Source organism: Poromitra crassiceps (assembly GCF_964638095.1).
Source record: "Poromitra crassiceps genome assembly, chromosome: 9".
NCBI lineage: Eukaryota > Metazoa > Chordata > Actinopteri > Beryciformes > Melamphaidae > Poromitra > Poromitra crassiceps.
This window is the reverse complement of record NC_139630.1, coordinates 34,007,377-34,022,063: the sequence shown is the minus strand read 5'-3', so window position 1 is coordinate 34,022,063 and position 14,687 is coordinate 34,007,377. Positions and strand designations below refer to the sequence as shown.

Below are 14,687 nucleotides of genomic sequence, written 5' to 3'. Positions count from 1 at the left end.
CGTGTACTCAGATGTCAAAGATGGTCTTGAAATTGAATGTGTAGGAACCCTGTTCTAATACTTGTGAGCTTTGAAGTGTGAGGGACAATCATCTGTTTATTTTATTCTGCCTTTATCTTTGGTATAGAAGCATATTCATAGAAAATGGTCTAATCCTTATTATTCTTTTAATTGAATTGTTCAATGAAATTCTTGCCTGGTCAATTAATTCGTCATTCATACTGTAGCCTACTGTACATAAGATATCATTGAATAGGTGTTGGTCCACCTAAAATAATTTCATTAGTCTGGGTTTCAGTGTCCCATGATGCACAAAATACTGTTCGAGAGGCTTCCATCCTGAGGAGAAAACATCCTGTGTGTCAAACTAATACTTTTTAGTTTTTTAGGCAAAAAGGGGTTTAATGCAAAGATCTTGAATACTGGGGCAAAATGCTAGCGCTCTGCAGCTCCAGTACAAAAATAAAGACTCCAAAATATCAGTATCATCCTTCAAGAACCTGTATTGATCAAAGCCTTATTTCCAGTATGACAGTTCTTACAATTGCGGGCACTGACACTCTTGTCTGGAAGTAAGACATTCTCTAGTCAGTCACTATAATAAATGCATCTCAAATACATTGTAACACTTCATAGTTCCAGGCAGCTCATACTGAATTGTCACCCTTATTTGGGCAGAATTTGATTAAACAAAGATCTACTATGTTGAATAATGTGTGAACAGATTCTAAAAACTAAAACAGTTTACTCTGTGGAGTATACATAAATAATCTGTACATGACAATATAATAAAACTCTTATCTACATTCTTTACAAACATGAAAACAACTTCACTTCAATTACTTTCAAATTGGCTTTCAAGTGTGTTAGGTTACTTGCAACTACAAAGTTGTTAGTTAGTGAATATCATACAGCATTCTGTCCCTAATTGCTCCAACAGAGCGAGCAATCCTGCCCCCCTCCCCCCCAAAAATGTGATTGCTGTTTAGAGGCTGAATGCATGGAGATCACCTACAGACGTTGCCATGGTTACAGTACTGCAGAACTGTCTGTTAGCGTGTTATAAAATAATTTCAAAATGAATGTTGCCTTGTTATAAAATAATTTCAAAATGAATGTGTTTCCTTGTTATGAAATAATTCCCAAATCAATTTGTCGCCTCATAAAATAATTTCAAAATGAATGTGTTTCCTCGTTATGAAATATTTTCCAAATCAATTTGTCGCCTCATAAAATAATTTCAAAACGAATGTGTTTCCTCGTTATGAAATATTTTCCAAATCAATTTGTCGCCTCATAAAATAATTTCAAAATGAATGTTGCCTCGTTATAAAATAATTTCAAAATCAATATGTCGCCTCGGGTCTTGAATAGACCCGTCAGGGCTTATTTTACAGTAATGACCGGCTCACTGCATGATCCCTGAGGCACATGCACTCTGCGGACTCAGGGCTTCATCTTTTGCCCGGTGCAAGCGTCGTCATTGCTAGTTTCTAGCACTCAAAATCTCCTTTTTGATTTGAATGATCACTGGGTCAGTAGTACATCAAAGGACGTGTTTCAGCGACCCGGTGGTAATTAAAAGAAAAATGGAGATTTTGAGTGCTAGAGACCAGCAATGACAACGCTTGCCCTCGCACTGGGCGTAAGATAGGGCCCTCACTCTTCCTGTGCCAGGGCGAAGGACTCCAGGACGAAGGCCCTGCAGATGGGACAGTGCTGGAAGTGCGACACGCAGCTGTCGCACACGCAGGCGTGTCTGCAGGGCAGCAGCACCCGGTTCACCGCTGCGTTCTGACACACCACACAGTCTCTGCCCCTTCCCTCAGACCACGCCTCCTTCTTCTCCTCCTCCTCCTCCTCCTCCTCCTCCTCCGTCCCTGGACTCCCCTCACCTCCGCTGGGCTCCCCGTCCTGCGGTTCTGGGGGTTCGGTGCTCAGGTTTGGGTCAGGAGGCTCAGACGAACCGCTGCTTTCCGCCGACATGAAGAGAGGCTGCAGGACAGATGTTTTCATTTTATCTTTCTTTTCAAGGTTACTTACAGTTATAACTCTATATAATATAATTTTTATAATGAGAACTACCACAGACAACAATGAGAGAGAGGGAGAAAGAGAGACTATGTGGTCTCTTTCATTCTATAAAACGGCAGAGCAAAACAATGTATTGTTTAAGTTTAGCGATAGAGACAGAGACTTATTGACGAGTTGAAGAGCCAAGTAACTCTTCAATTTCTAGTCTTTCACAAAATTACGTTTATATACCGGTATATATGTTTTCACTTTCAATGACCCATGTCTATTTATGTCTATTCTCAAAAAACTTTCAAGGCCTTGATTGCCCCCTCTCCAATTCACAAACCTTCAAGGATTTCAAGGACCCATGGGAACCCCCGAGTAATAGCAATCAACCAATCTATGTATCTGGTTGTTACAGTAAGGGCTAATGTACACCTCCTCCGGAACAGATGCGGCACGGCTCCGAACAGACGCACACTCATGTAATGTGTCAGACGTATGCGTGATCTGACAAAAATAGCACAGGTTCATAATTCTTCCGTACTGCATGTATCACCCATCAATTAACATGGGCAAGAGTCGATCCGGCACTTTTGCTGGATCCGCAACGCAGCCATAACGTACCTGGTGTACATTGTCTGTAAGGCTGTCACAGCAGCAGAACCGTATTTGGTTCTGTAAAGCAGTGATTCTCGTCCTCTTTCAAATCAAGGATCTCTAATTTGGCACAAATTACAATCAACCACGGAGCCCATTTTGTCTTTCAGACCCAAACCTGAGAATATTTTTATTGTTAGATATGATTTTGTCCAGAATTCCATGACTATCTCTATTGTAGGTAGAGAGATCACAGACAAACTATGATCAAAGTAGTCATTCTAAATCTACATTCTCAAATTATATTAACTTCTCAATTTGCTGGGGACCACCTGCAAGGACCCCTGGTGGTCCCCACATTAAGAACCACTGCTGTAAAGAACCCTTTAAGAACGCCTGACATGTTCTAAGCACAATTACATATTTTAAGCCCACACTGGACCCTATTCTGGTTGACCAGTTTTTGAGAAATCAGTGTTTTGAATCATTACAGCTTTATATAGAACCACAGCTCTCTCGGCTTACCTATAATCAACACTGCAGATCAGTGACACTTAAGTGATGTGTGCGTTTACGAGATAATCCGAGCTGCACTGTGACGTACCTTTAACTCGAACATGTTCCCCTGTGATGTGAGAAGGTACTGGAACAGGATCCTCGCAGAAAGGCTGTACTTGTCATCGGGAACGTGAACAACTGTGACACTGGCCACCTGAAACGGGGACAACAGAGGGTTTAGGGTGGTTGTCTTATTTAACAACCAACAAGAGATACAAGAGAAGTGATACACACTAGTGTGACAAAGAAAGCCTAGAAACCCTCACGTTTATAAAAACATCTCACCCCTGAAGAAGAAAAAAAACTACAGATTACAAATTCCAGGACAGGAAAATTGCATAGCAGAAAACAAATCACATCAATGTAATGTAGTGAGACATTGAGATCAATGTGTGCAAAAACTACAAGCAGTTTGAATATCATAAACCATGATCACTAGAGAGGGGGGCACTCAGTACAGTGCATACCTCCGCCATGGCGTGGTGTTGAGGTGAATCCGTTTGGCACTTTCGGCACCTTTTTGTGATTGGTCATGGCCATTGCCACGCCTCCTTTTGGCCAGTGGCCGCGGGAAGATAAGAAGTTCATCCTTGGCCCGTGGCAAACCTTTATACAAAGTTTTGTGGTGTGACGTGAATCCGTTTGGTTAATGGCCTTTTTGTGATTACCACGCCCCCTTTTGGCTAGTGGGTGTGGAAGGTTAAGCACTTCAAAGTTGGCTCATGACCAACCTTTCTGCCAAGTTTCATGCAAATCCGTTGAGAACTTTTTGAGATATCCTGCTGAAAAAACAAACTCCATTGGCCGGGCCCTGCCAACTCCCTGGTGGAGGTAAATATCCATATTGTACTGATTTGTGGTATACTATCATTATCGATTCAACAGCATTCAAAGCTATTGAAAACCTTCAGAATATCGCATTCCACGATGGGATCTCAGGTTTTTTAGGTTTTCTGCTACAGATAAGGTGATTCTTTATTTACAACTACATTCCTATCCAGTGTAAGTTGTTAGTGGGACCCACAATGTTGTACGTCTCCCTGGCCTCTGGCTCTGCCAGCGTCAGCACAGCCACCAGTGGGTAGCGTTCCCTTGGCAACGGGCCAAAATGGGTGATCCCCTGGTCAGCGGGCATCTCCGTGTGACGCTCCTCTCTGTCCTCACTGCCCACGCTGAGGGCTTGGTCAAGGCCAAGGGACAGAACATATGGGGCTGCTTTAGGAACACTGTATATTGACCATAAACCAGCAGCAAAACCTCAGTCATGAATACGTATTATGGTAAATGGCCTGCATTTATATAGCGCTTTTATCCAAAGCGCTTTACAATCAGTAGATAGTCTACATTCACCCATTCATACACCGATGGCGGCAGGCTGCCACGCAGGGTGCCTACACACCATCGGGAGCAAGGAGGGTTAAGTGTCTTGCCCAAGGACACAGCGACGGCAGCTGGGAGGGAGCAGGGATCGAACCGCCAACCCTTGCGTCATTGGCCGACCCACTCTACCTCCTGAGCTAAAGCCGCCGTATTATGCATGCGATGCTGAGAATGACACATACTGTATTCCATTTGGTCGCTTGGAGACACATATGTGGCCACATTAATGAGCAAGTTAGCAGAAAATGTTAGCAACTGTAAGCGCTATTGCAGTGCAGTGTTTTGAGGCATTTAAGGATGTATGGATAAATATACCAAGTTACTCAGGAAATGTAACAAGTTACGTATTACTTATTTAAAAAGTAATAAAAGCACTTTACTTATTACTTGGTGTCGAAAGTAATTAGTTACGTTATTCGTTACATTACAAATATTTGAAAATGGGCGGCATTCCCCGTTAAGTATCTGTGGTTTCAATCCTACACATAATAACATACAAATAAATGTGTTTCTTGCACATCTTTGCTCGTGTTGAAAAGGATACTGGAAGCTCTGGCAGTGGTGGAAGTGGAAACGCAGGGCCTCCTGGAAGTGCCGTGGAGTGCTGAGCCTGGGACCGTGCTGATGGGCCTGCAGCGCCCTCTGCAAGGCGCCAACCCCACAGCCCCAGAAACAGCTCAGCACACAGGGCTCCAGGCAGCAAGGTGTCAGAGACACCCCGTCTGGAAAGGAGGGGTGGTAACTGTTAGGACCGACCAACACAGCAAAGGATACTTCATACTTCTGTATATAAATGATAGTTAGATACAGGGCAGGACATTTGGTGTCAAGGTTCACCATTCTGCTTATTTACGCCTGCAAAAGGGGGGCTGCAAGTAGGCATTATTAGTCTTTGAGGACTGCAACCACATTATGGCTCATGTATGTAAAATCACACCAAATGGTAATGTTCCAGTAGGTGTGATGTCAAACAAAACTGAAATTCTCAAATAACAGCATCAATTTATAATAAAACAATCATGTGTCACAACATCACAATATCTTCATATCATCACGATTCAATTCCACTGAAAGACAATAATTTGCAAAACATGAAGCATTAGAAAATACAAGGTCATGAAGCACAGATTCTAGTATTGCAATTTGCTATTGTTCATTCATTCAAACAGAACATCCATTTTGAAGCATGGGTCATAACTCTAGGAAATTATGGCCGGTTCCTTCAAAACTGGGAGCAAAGGATTTCATGGTTGAGTGATGTCACAGCCGAATTGTGGACGTTCCCTTTAATCAGTCGGGAAACCAGCCAGGGTTAGCTCTAGGCAGGCTAACCATCGTTAGCAATAACAGTTGATAACAATGCATCTCGCGGTATTTTAATGTCCACACAGATATAAGTTAGACAATGCTGTGTGTGTACAGCTGATTTAATGAGACACAAACAAGACAGAAGTGCTAATAAACAGTATTTACTACGATTTTAACTACTGTGGATGTGTGGCGCAGCATCTTGGATTGTTGAGGTCGGGGCTGCTGAGGCTCCTACGAGTTTGGGGGAGCTCATGACCTTTGAACCATCAGAGATTCCCATTTCCCAGTTTTAAAGGAATGCCCCATTATTCGGATGGGGACTGCTCTCACCGGTGACAGATGCCAGCCCTGATCCACATGTCATCTCCAGGGCAAATGGATTGGTCACCTGAACCATTCGCTTCTCTGGGGTGGGCAGGACCGACTCGGCCTCATCGGAGCTGCGCAGAATCACTGGCACATCAAACCCAAACCTGCAGGATATGAGGCAGTGGTGACAGGATATGGTGACAGGGAGCTCAGAACAAAGTACATCCTTCATGTCTCACAATAGAGACAAAAGCCACTAAGGCTAAGCCATCCTGCTGCCTTTGTGTTAATAAAGCCTTTCCCTATATTTATGCATATCACAAACTCTCATACATCTCAAAGCATTGGTCTCTAAGACATTTAAGTCTTTGTGAGCCTGTGAATTCAAATGTACTTTCTGTGGACTCTAAGAGTCTCTGTTGAAAGCGAGTCACTAGGTTTCATTTGACTTGTCATATTCATTTAGCACTTTAACACCGTTAAACGTACCAGGGCTAGTAGGCTATCACGAAATGTCCAGGTGTTCAGTTACTCTAGGCTGTTACTTTTTCCTGTACATTCACACTGTGTGTCCAGCTACTAAACAGCAACTGCAAACCCTGTCTCACCTGGACAACAGTCTGTCTTCTAGAATGATCATATGACTGCGATGAGCCACTGTTGTTGCTATGACAGTAACGCTAGCTATTACGTATCTCACATTACTTACCAGCCAAGCACCATGGCGGCAGTAACAACAAAACATAACGACACGACACTGATGTAAAACAGAGGGGAATATTCATATAAAGTCACCAGGAACACAGCTGCCATTTCCTATCATTTATGTTGAAGAATAAGCTAATTAAAATGAAATCCGCGGATAAACAACATCCATGACTGCCATGACAGGCACTTCCTCGAAGGGACTACGGTAGCCTGGACGTTCTACCTATTTTAATGCGCATTTTTACTCACATGCGTCAAGTTAACCAGAGAGAGCTAGTATACTACCGGAAATAATTTGATTTCGCATTCAAAATAAAATAAAATAAAATAATCTTTATTATGCAGTGATAATGACATTATCATGTGTTTTCATTCACTGTATTCGTGCTTAAATATATTTATTTTGTCATTGGTACTTCAAATCTAAAGTGCTCGATTCCTAGGGTGAAGACTGGACTGACAGACAGACAGACACTGCCCATCCACCTAGGCGCCATCGTGCAACATCACTGATGACATCACACATGCTCGAGTGAGATCACTGATGATGACATCACAATTGCTCGAGTGACATTACTGATGACATCACTGATGACATCACTGGTGATGACATCACAATTGGTCAAGTGACATCACTGATGTCATCACAATCGTGACTGAATAGACACCGCCGCCGCCACAGTGGTGTCTGTAGCCAATTTTAACTAAGATGTTAAATCTGTTTCAATAATTCGTCAATAAGACATTTATTGTGGACACTTACCGGAAGTCGTTATTTATTTATTCTTGGTGCGAGATTGACACTTAGGGCAGTGACATAAAAAAACCGAAGATGCGCTATCTCTGAAGCTAGCATTGATTTCTCCAGCAGTAATTCGCTTAAAATGAGCATGGACCGTGAACAGGTAGAGAAGCAGGTGCAAATTGGTCGTTTAAAATGTGTTTGGGAACGTTTTTAAGCCGTTAGATATTTGTCGGGGTCAGGGCAGAATCGGCGTACAGATGTTACCAGTTGGGAGAAAGAAACCGTTAATCTGGTATCCACGGTAGCCTGATGGTAGGGACATCATCGCTAATGTTGTATTAGATGATAGGAGTACATTATGTCGGGGGACGAAGCCACGAGCAATATAAATGAGAAGTCGACTGTGCGCCAACAGAGCTCGGAGAATAACTCTGTCAGCAGTAATGACTGGGATATGGCAAATGATGTGTTTGTGTCCTGCTACGACGAGGACCCGCCGGCGGTGGGAGAGAGCGCTCTTCCCGGGGAGATGGACCCGCTGCACCCCGGCTTGGGCAGGCACCTCTCGCTGTTACAAGGAGACCACCACCGGTTAGCCCAGGACGGCATGATGCTGGGCCTGGTGGATGAACCCTTTTCGGGGGCGTATCTGGACGTCATCGACACAAACTACACGGAAAGTGACGGGAATGTCACCACCAAGAAACGGAACCGGTCCAGCGGCTCCAGGCACCGGGGCGAGGTGGTCACGGAGCTGGGGCCGGAGGAGGTGCGCTGGTTCTACAAAGAGGACAAGCGGACGTGGAAGCCCTTTGTCGGACACGACTCTTTAAAAATCGAGGTCATCTACCAGAGATTCTGCGAGTTGAACCCTGACAAGGTAGGGTATATTATATCAATATCGTGATAGACAGATTCAATATTCTCTTAGATTTTGGATATTAATTAATTCAGAAAATTACATCACTTTAGCAAATATTTTCCGGTTTTAGCTGCATTACAGTAAAGTGATGTAATTTTCTGTAGCTCTCTCAAATCCAGCAATCTGATTGGCTCACAGCTGTGGTATATTTAGCATATACCACAGTAAATATACCACAGAGAGCCACTCACTTGTGTTATGTGTACTTGATTGGTGAGCTGTTTGGACCTGAGCCAGAGGGGCTTTGTGTAGGCTACTGTAATGCTCAGGTCCAAATATATATAAAATCTATCATTGTGTAAATATTTTGTGAAAGCACCAATTAGTCAGGAAAGGAAACCCCGTCTTTGCTTGTTATTTTGACCAGTCTTGTTTTCATAAAAGTGCTTGTGCCATCTCACAAGCGTCTGCCAAATGATGTAATGCAATGTAATGTAATGTAATGTGTATCACCATTCAGCCTGACAAATACAGAGATATGATTTTTGGTCCATATCGCCCACCTTTTACGTCAAGGTGAAGCGCCCCAGCGGTCCCACCGAGCCCGAGGGGGAGGCCGGCGCGTGCGAGGTCCAGCCGGAGAGCGCGACAGACGGGGGGAGTGTCCAGGCAGAGACGGGGCCAGGGCCGCGGGGCTGGAGGGAGCGGGGCTCCATGTCCGAGGAGAGGAGGGACAACATCATCAACGTGGAGGCTGTGTGTGTCAGAGGGGGACTCTACGAAGTGGACGTCAAGGAGAAGGAGTGCTACCCGGTGTACTGGAACCGTGAGCATCAATGTTGTTTATGTCCATGATAGGCTATTACTACACTGTACTAGAATGCCAAAGTCACGCCTTCTTCCGGGTTTGGTATGGGCCCTAAGAGATTTCATTCCCCACTCATTGTTCCATAGACGTTTCGTAAAATCCTTATAAAAAGAGTTTTACTTGTTAAAAACAACAACAGCAACAACAGCTATATTCAGAATCATGAGAGACCAGAGAACATTTCACTCGGACCAAAACAAAAACAAACAAACAAATATTTTTTTGTCCCCCCCCTCTCTCTCTTTTGAAATGTTCTCTGGTCTCCCCTGATTCTGAAAATAACTGAATCACTTGGTTTGACCAAGTAGAACAATTTTTATCAGGATTTCTCTAAACGTCGATGGAAAAATGAATGGGGAATGAAATCTTTTATGTCCCATGCTGAACCCGGAAGGGGGCGTGACTTTGGCACTCTATTTACCACATCTACTTAGTCTGGGCACCTTCCACCCCGCTTTTTGTCATGGGGGCGTAAACCCCGGACCCAGAATTAACACCGGATGGCAATGCGCCTAACAACGTCTTTGTTGCCGTTAGCTTGACGCGGTGATGTTACCTAAACTAGAGTCTGATCAAAACAAAGCTAGCGTTACATAAAACAAAACGTTTATGCAATATGGCATCTCCGCCACCACCGCCTGACACACCGGTCAAAACGGTGAAAGAGGATTCTGATACTTGGGTCAAATTGTCAAGTTAACGTGAAAGTTGACGAGCTAGAAACGCTGCCATCCGGTCTAGGGCGGGCTCTAGGCGGGAACCAGTAGGGTGACAAAATCAATTGTGGGCGGGAGCCAGGCTCTTTCTCGCCGAGAAGAGCCTGGTGACGCGAGGTTACATCTACTAATACTACGACAACCGCCACCACCGCTGCTACTATTACCAGTACTACTATTGCTACTATTACTACTACTAGCTTACGTCTACTGTTGGTGCTGCAATTAGGCTACTATCCCTACTATAATATATAAGTAGGCTACTACTACCGGTATTTCCGCTACTATTACTACTACTACAGTACCGCTACTGTTACGTCTTCTCCTACTAATAGGCCAATTAAAAACCGCTATTAGTACCACTATTACCATCAGTACCTACTACTTCTCCTCCTCCTACTATACATGTAGCCTGGGTAAACCCAGCCTCCACGTGACCTCTATGTGCTATCAGTCACGAAGCACATAGAGGTCACGTGGAGGCTGGGTTTACCCAGGCTACTATACATGTATACTACTAATTAATTAGGGGTGTCACGATACACTCAGTTCACGATACGATAGGATACACGATATTGGGTTCACGATAACGATACGATACGGTATTTTAACAATATTGTTTTTGCGATCGATTTGTAAGTTGAGGGGGCATCCTCCACGCTAATTTGAGTAATTTCACCATTTTCATCCTCCGTGTCTGTAACGTCCCTCGTCTGTTCAAACAAAGCAATGAAAAGGAGAGCGAGCATGCAATCAGATGCAGGTCAGTGCCACCATGTTCAGCTTCTTTTTCTCGCGATATGAGCTTTCATCTCAACGATACATATTGTCACGTTTTGATATCGCGATATATTGTAGGACGATATATTGTGACATCCCTACTAATTATACTTATATATTATATATTATTATAGTTACTATACAGTATGTGCCCTTGGCTTGAGCCAGATATTTAATCCCTGAGTGCTTCACTGGAACTGCTCAGTAAATGACCCGTGGCCAGCAGCAAATGTGCTGGACAGTTTGCAGGTGTGTGTGTGTGTGTGTGTGTGTGTGTGTGTGTGTGTGTGTGTGTGTGTGTGTGTGTGTGTGTGTGTGTGTGTGTGTGTGTGTGTGTGTGTGTGTGTGTGTGTGTGTGTGTGTGTGTGTGTGTGTGTGTGTGTGTGTGTGTGCGCGCGTGTGTGTGAGACTGTCCCTCCCCCTGCAGCGATCTCCTCACACCATTGCCGTAATGTTTGCTATAATCAATCTTCCCTGTTAAATAAGGTTTAAATACTACTATTAATAGCCTATTGGTACCACGACTACTGCTACCAGTACTACTGCTAGCACTACTACTGCTAGTGCTAGCACTACTACTGCTACATGTATTACTAAATAATAGTGCTAATAATAACAGTAGTAGAACAGTCAGTACTAGTGTTGAAGACCTATCTGTACAAGATATATCCTTCAGCAGAGCAGTGTTACAGTAAACATCCTCCCATTTTTGCTGCTATTTTCAGAAGATTGTCCTCCTTGTTTTGTTTTTTGATAGATGTCAGTTCTTACTGACAAACTCACGTGTGTCTCTCGTCTGTCATCTCGTAGCTATTTTCACTTTTCCTTTTCTGTCAGGACCAGACATTTTTAGTAGGGATGGGACCGATCCGATCCAATATCGGTATCGGGTGCCGATACTGATATAATTCGAAACGAATCGGATCGGATCGGAATCGGATTTCTTTATTTTTGCAATGCCAGCGCAGGCCGCACAGTACTGTGCGGCCGTAATTTGCCCATGTATAATAGTATCCTTCTTTGCCTTGTATATTTTCTTAATTTTGTCTGCTTTTTGCAAGGTATATAAAAAAAAAATCTTTAATTGGCCAAATCTTTGCTTATACTGTATATTCCAGAAAAATATCGGTATCGGAATGATATCGGTATCGGCAGATATATATACCGTATATATCTACCTATATACCGGTATATACAGTATATATATATATATATATATATATATATATATACACATATATATATATATACATATATATATATTCTGTATGGGACGTGCCGTTAAACCAAGACTACACTTTTAAAGGTCCCATTTTGTGTGAAGCAGGATTTCCCTTGCCTCTTTGATGATAAAGGACTTGGGCATCCTATGTAAACATCATGGAAGTCTCAAAGCACCTCAGATAAAGCCATACCAGCCATGTCAGGAAAAAAGTGCCTCCAAACGAGCTGTTTTGACTTCTGTAACTTTGTGACAGCGCCGCCCCGCCAACTGAATGTGGAAGAGCAAACCTTGTTGTCTGTAGCATGTAGCTGTAGCATAGCTGTAGCATGTAGCTCTAGCATAGCTGTAGCATAGCTGTAGCATGTAGCTGTAGCATAGCTGTAGCATGTAGCTGTAGCATGTAGCTGTAGCATAGCTGTAGTATAGCTGTAGCATGTAGCTGTAGCTGCGTATGGAAAAATGTCCAGAAAACAATCAACTGCACCAAAGATGGATCTATCCTAATAGGTCATCTTATCAGAGGCCCCGCCCCCTCAAAATAGTGCATAGTTAATGAGGTAGTGCTTAGTTAATGAGGGGGGAGACAGAGCACAAAGAGAAGTCCCACAGAGGCTGGATTTGAGGGTGTTTTTTGCAACATAATTCATAACGTTGTTTTAAAGACCCACGAGACACGTTTTAAACAGCTAAAAATAGCATGAAAGGGGACTTTTTACGCCTTTCCAAACGGTGTCCTAAACGTCACACCGTGTCCCTCAGAACTAGGGATGGGCATTTCTAGCAAAAACACTATTCGAAATTCGCTGGCCAAATTCGAATTTAATTCGAATTTCGAAAATAAATAAAAAAATGTAAAAAAAAAAAAAAAAAAAAAAAAAAAAAAAAAAAATTACATTTTTAATTTTTTTTACATTGACATTTTCGAAAATAAAAAACAGTTTTGACAATCATGAGTGGTTGTGGTTCATTAAATATTTAGTAGGCTCAGGTCTGAGTGCCAAAGGGGTGCCAAAGTCACCCCCTCTCCCTCTTCATGGGATTTCATCCGCCATTCATTTTTCCATAAACCTTGCTTAAAATGCTTATAGCGATTTGACTATACCGGTACTTAGAATCAGGGGAGACAATGCAACATTTCACTCAAAAAAAAAAAAAAAAAAAAAAAATTTTTTTTTTTTTTTTTTTTTTCGAATTTCGAATTTCAATAATAAAAGTCGACCTTGATAATAACAACGATTATTCGAAAATTCGAAATTCGATGCCCATCCCTACTCAGAACAAGACCGTATTCCTGTGATGCGCGGTCAGTGGTTCATCGACGGCACCTGGCTCCCCCTGGAGGAGGACGAGAGCGACCTCATCGAGCTGGAGCATCTCGCCCGCTTCCGGGGCCAACAGATGAGGGACACGTACGAGGTGGAGGCAGTGCCCCCCACAGTGGACTGCAAGGACGGTAGGCTGTGGTGTGTGTGACTGTGTGTGTGTGTGTGGTGTGTGTGACTGTGTGTGTGTGTGTGTGTGTGTGTGTGTGTGTGCGTGCGTGCGCATGCTCGTGCGTGCAAGCGAGTGCAAATTTTGTGCCCTATGTGCCATGTATGTGAGGGCGAAAATAGACTGAGTTAGAGGTGTGCATTAATTTGTGCGGGTGTCTGAGAAATTAGACTCAAGAGTGAGGAGGTGTGTGTTAGTTGGGAAGACGTGCTTGTGTGTGACAGAGTTAGAGATGTGTGTGTGTGAGAGAGAGAGAGAGAGAGAGATGGAGAGGTAAGGAGAGAGAGGTAAAGAGAGAGGTTGGAGGTGGAGGTGAGAGGGTAAATGGGTGTGTGTGTGTGTGTGTGTGTGTGTGTGTGTGTCTGTGTGTGTGTGTGTGTGTGTGTGTGTGTTGGGGGGTACCCCTGTCATTCAGAACAGGACCACAAAACAAGTCAGGTGATCCTATTTTAGCTGACTACAGCTGAACCAAACGGATGTGCAGAAGCTCACCTGAGAGGAGAGGAGATGATATCGACACGTCATCGGTCTCGGACAATAAAGGCTTTCAAATGAAATATCGGCACCCGCCCGAAAAGTAGTTTTCTTATTTTGCACAGTGAATTTGATGCATTTTGAAAAGCATTGTATTTTATATGTGCATCAGTGGGTCATCACGATAAGCCTAGGCATAATAATAATGGGTTAGGGGGTGCGTGCATATATTGGTATCGGGAATTGGCCAAAAGAGTTGGAAAAGATCGGGATATTGGATATCTGCAAAAAAATCATGCATCCCTAAAAAATACTTCAATAGACCAAATCAGCGGGGATGTTTACATTTACTTCCGGTTACCCCTGGTTCCGGTTACCTCCGCACAAACTGACGTGTTGAAGACAAAGAAGACAAAAATGGTTTGTTCGTGTTGTGTTGTTGGGTGTCCAGTAGGGGAGGGGGAAAAAATCGATTCACCTAAGTATCGCGATTTTTAATGTCACGATTTTTTGAATCGGTCTTTTATTCCAGAATCGATAATCGAAAAAAAAAAAAAAAAATTGGGTGCTTGCAGTCAGGCCACTCACTGAACAGCAGGCCAGACGCCGCCTACTGGTTTACTAGTGGTTTTATTGCTTTATAG

General features: G+C 43.3%; 2 protein-coding genes across 2 annotated transcripts in view; one reads left to right on the top strand and one right to left on the bottom strand.

Moving 5' to 3' along the window:
* Positions 1-552: 552 nt before the first annotated feature.
* cgrrf1 (cell growth regulator with ring finger domain 1) lies at positions 553-7,045 on the bottom strand. Its single transcript, XM_083643660.1, has 6 exons — positions 6,884-7,045; positions 6,196-6,338; positions 5,099-5,276; positions 4,199-4,346; positions 3,221-3,328; positions 553-1,995 (listed from the first exon to the last, which is right to left on the bottom strand). Exons 1-6 carry the CDS (start codon positions 6,985-6,987, stop codon positions 1,660-1,662), a joined length of 1,017 nt encoding a protein of 338 aa, XP_083499786.1. The 5' UTR covers positions 6,988-7,045; the 3' UTR covers positions 553-1,659.
* A 761-nt stretch (positions 7,046-7,806) lies between these two features.
* Positions 7,807-14,687, top strand: part of ddhd1b (DDHD domain containing 1b) — a 24,200-nt gene continuing 17,319 nt past the window's right edge. The window contains exons 1-3 of the mRNA XM_083643645.1: positions 7,807-8,507; positions 9,066-9,315; positions 13,355-13,531. Coding sequence (XP_083499771.1) covers positions 7,986-8,507; positions 9,066-9,315; positions 13,355-13,531 — 949 coding nt within the window. The 5' untranslated portion in view covers positions 7,807-7,985. The remainder of the gene's footprint in view (positions 8,508-9,065; positions 9,316-13,354; positions 13,532-14,687) is intronic.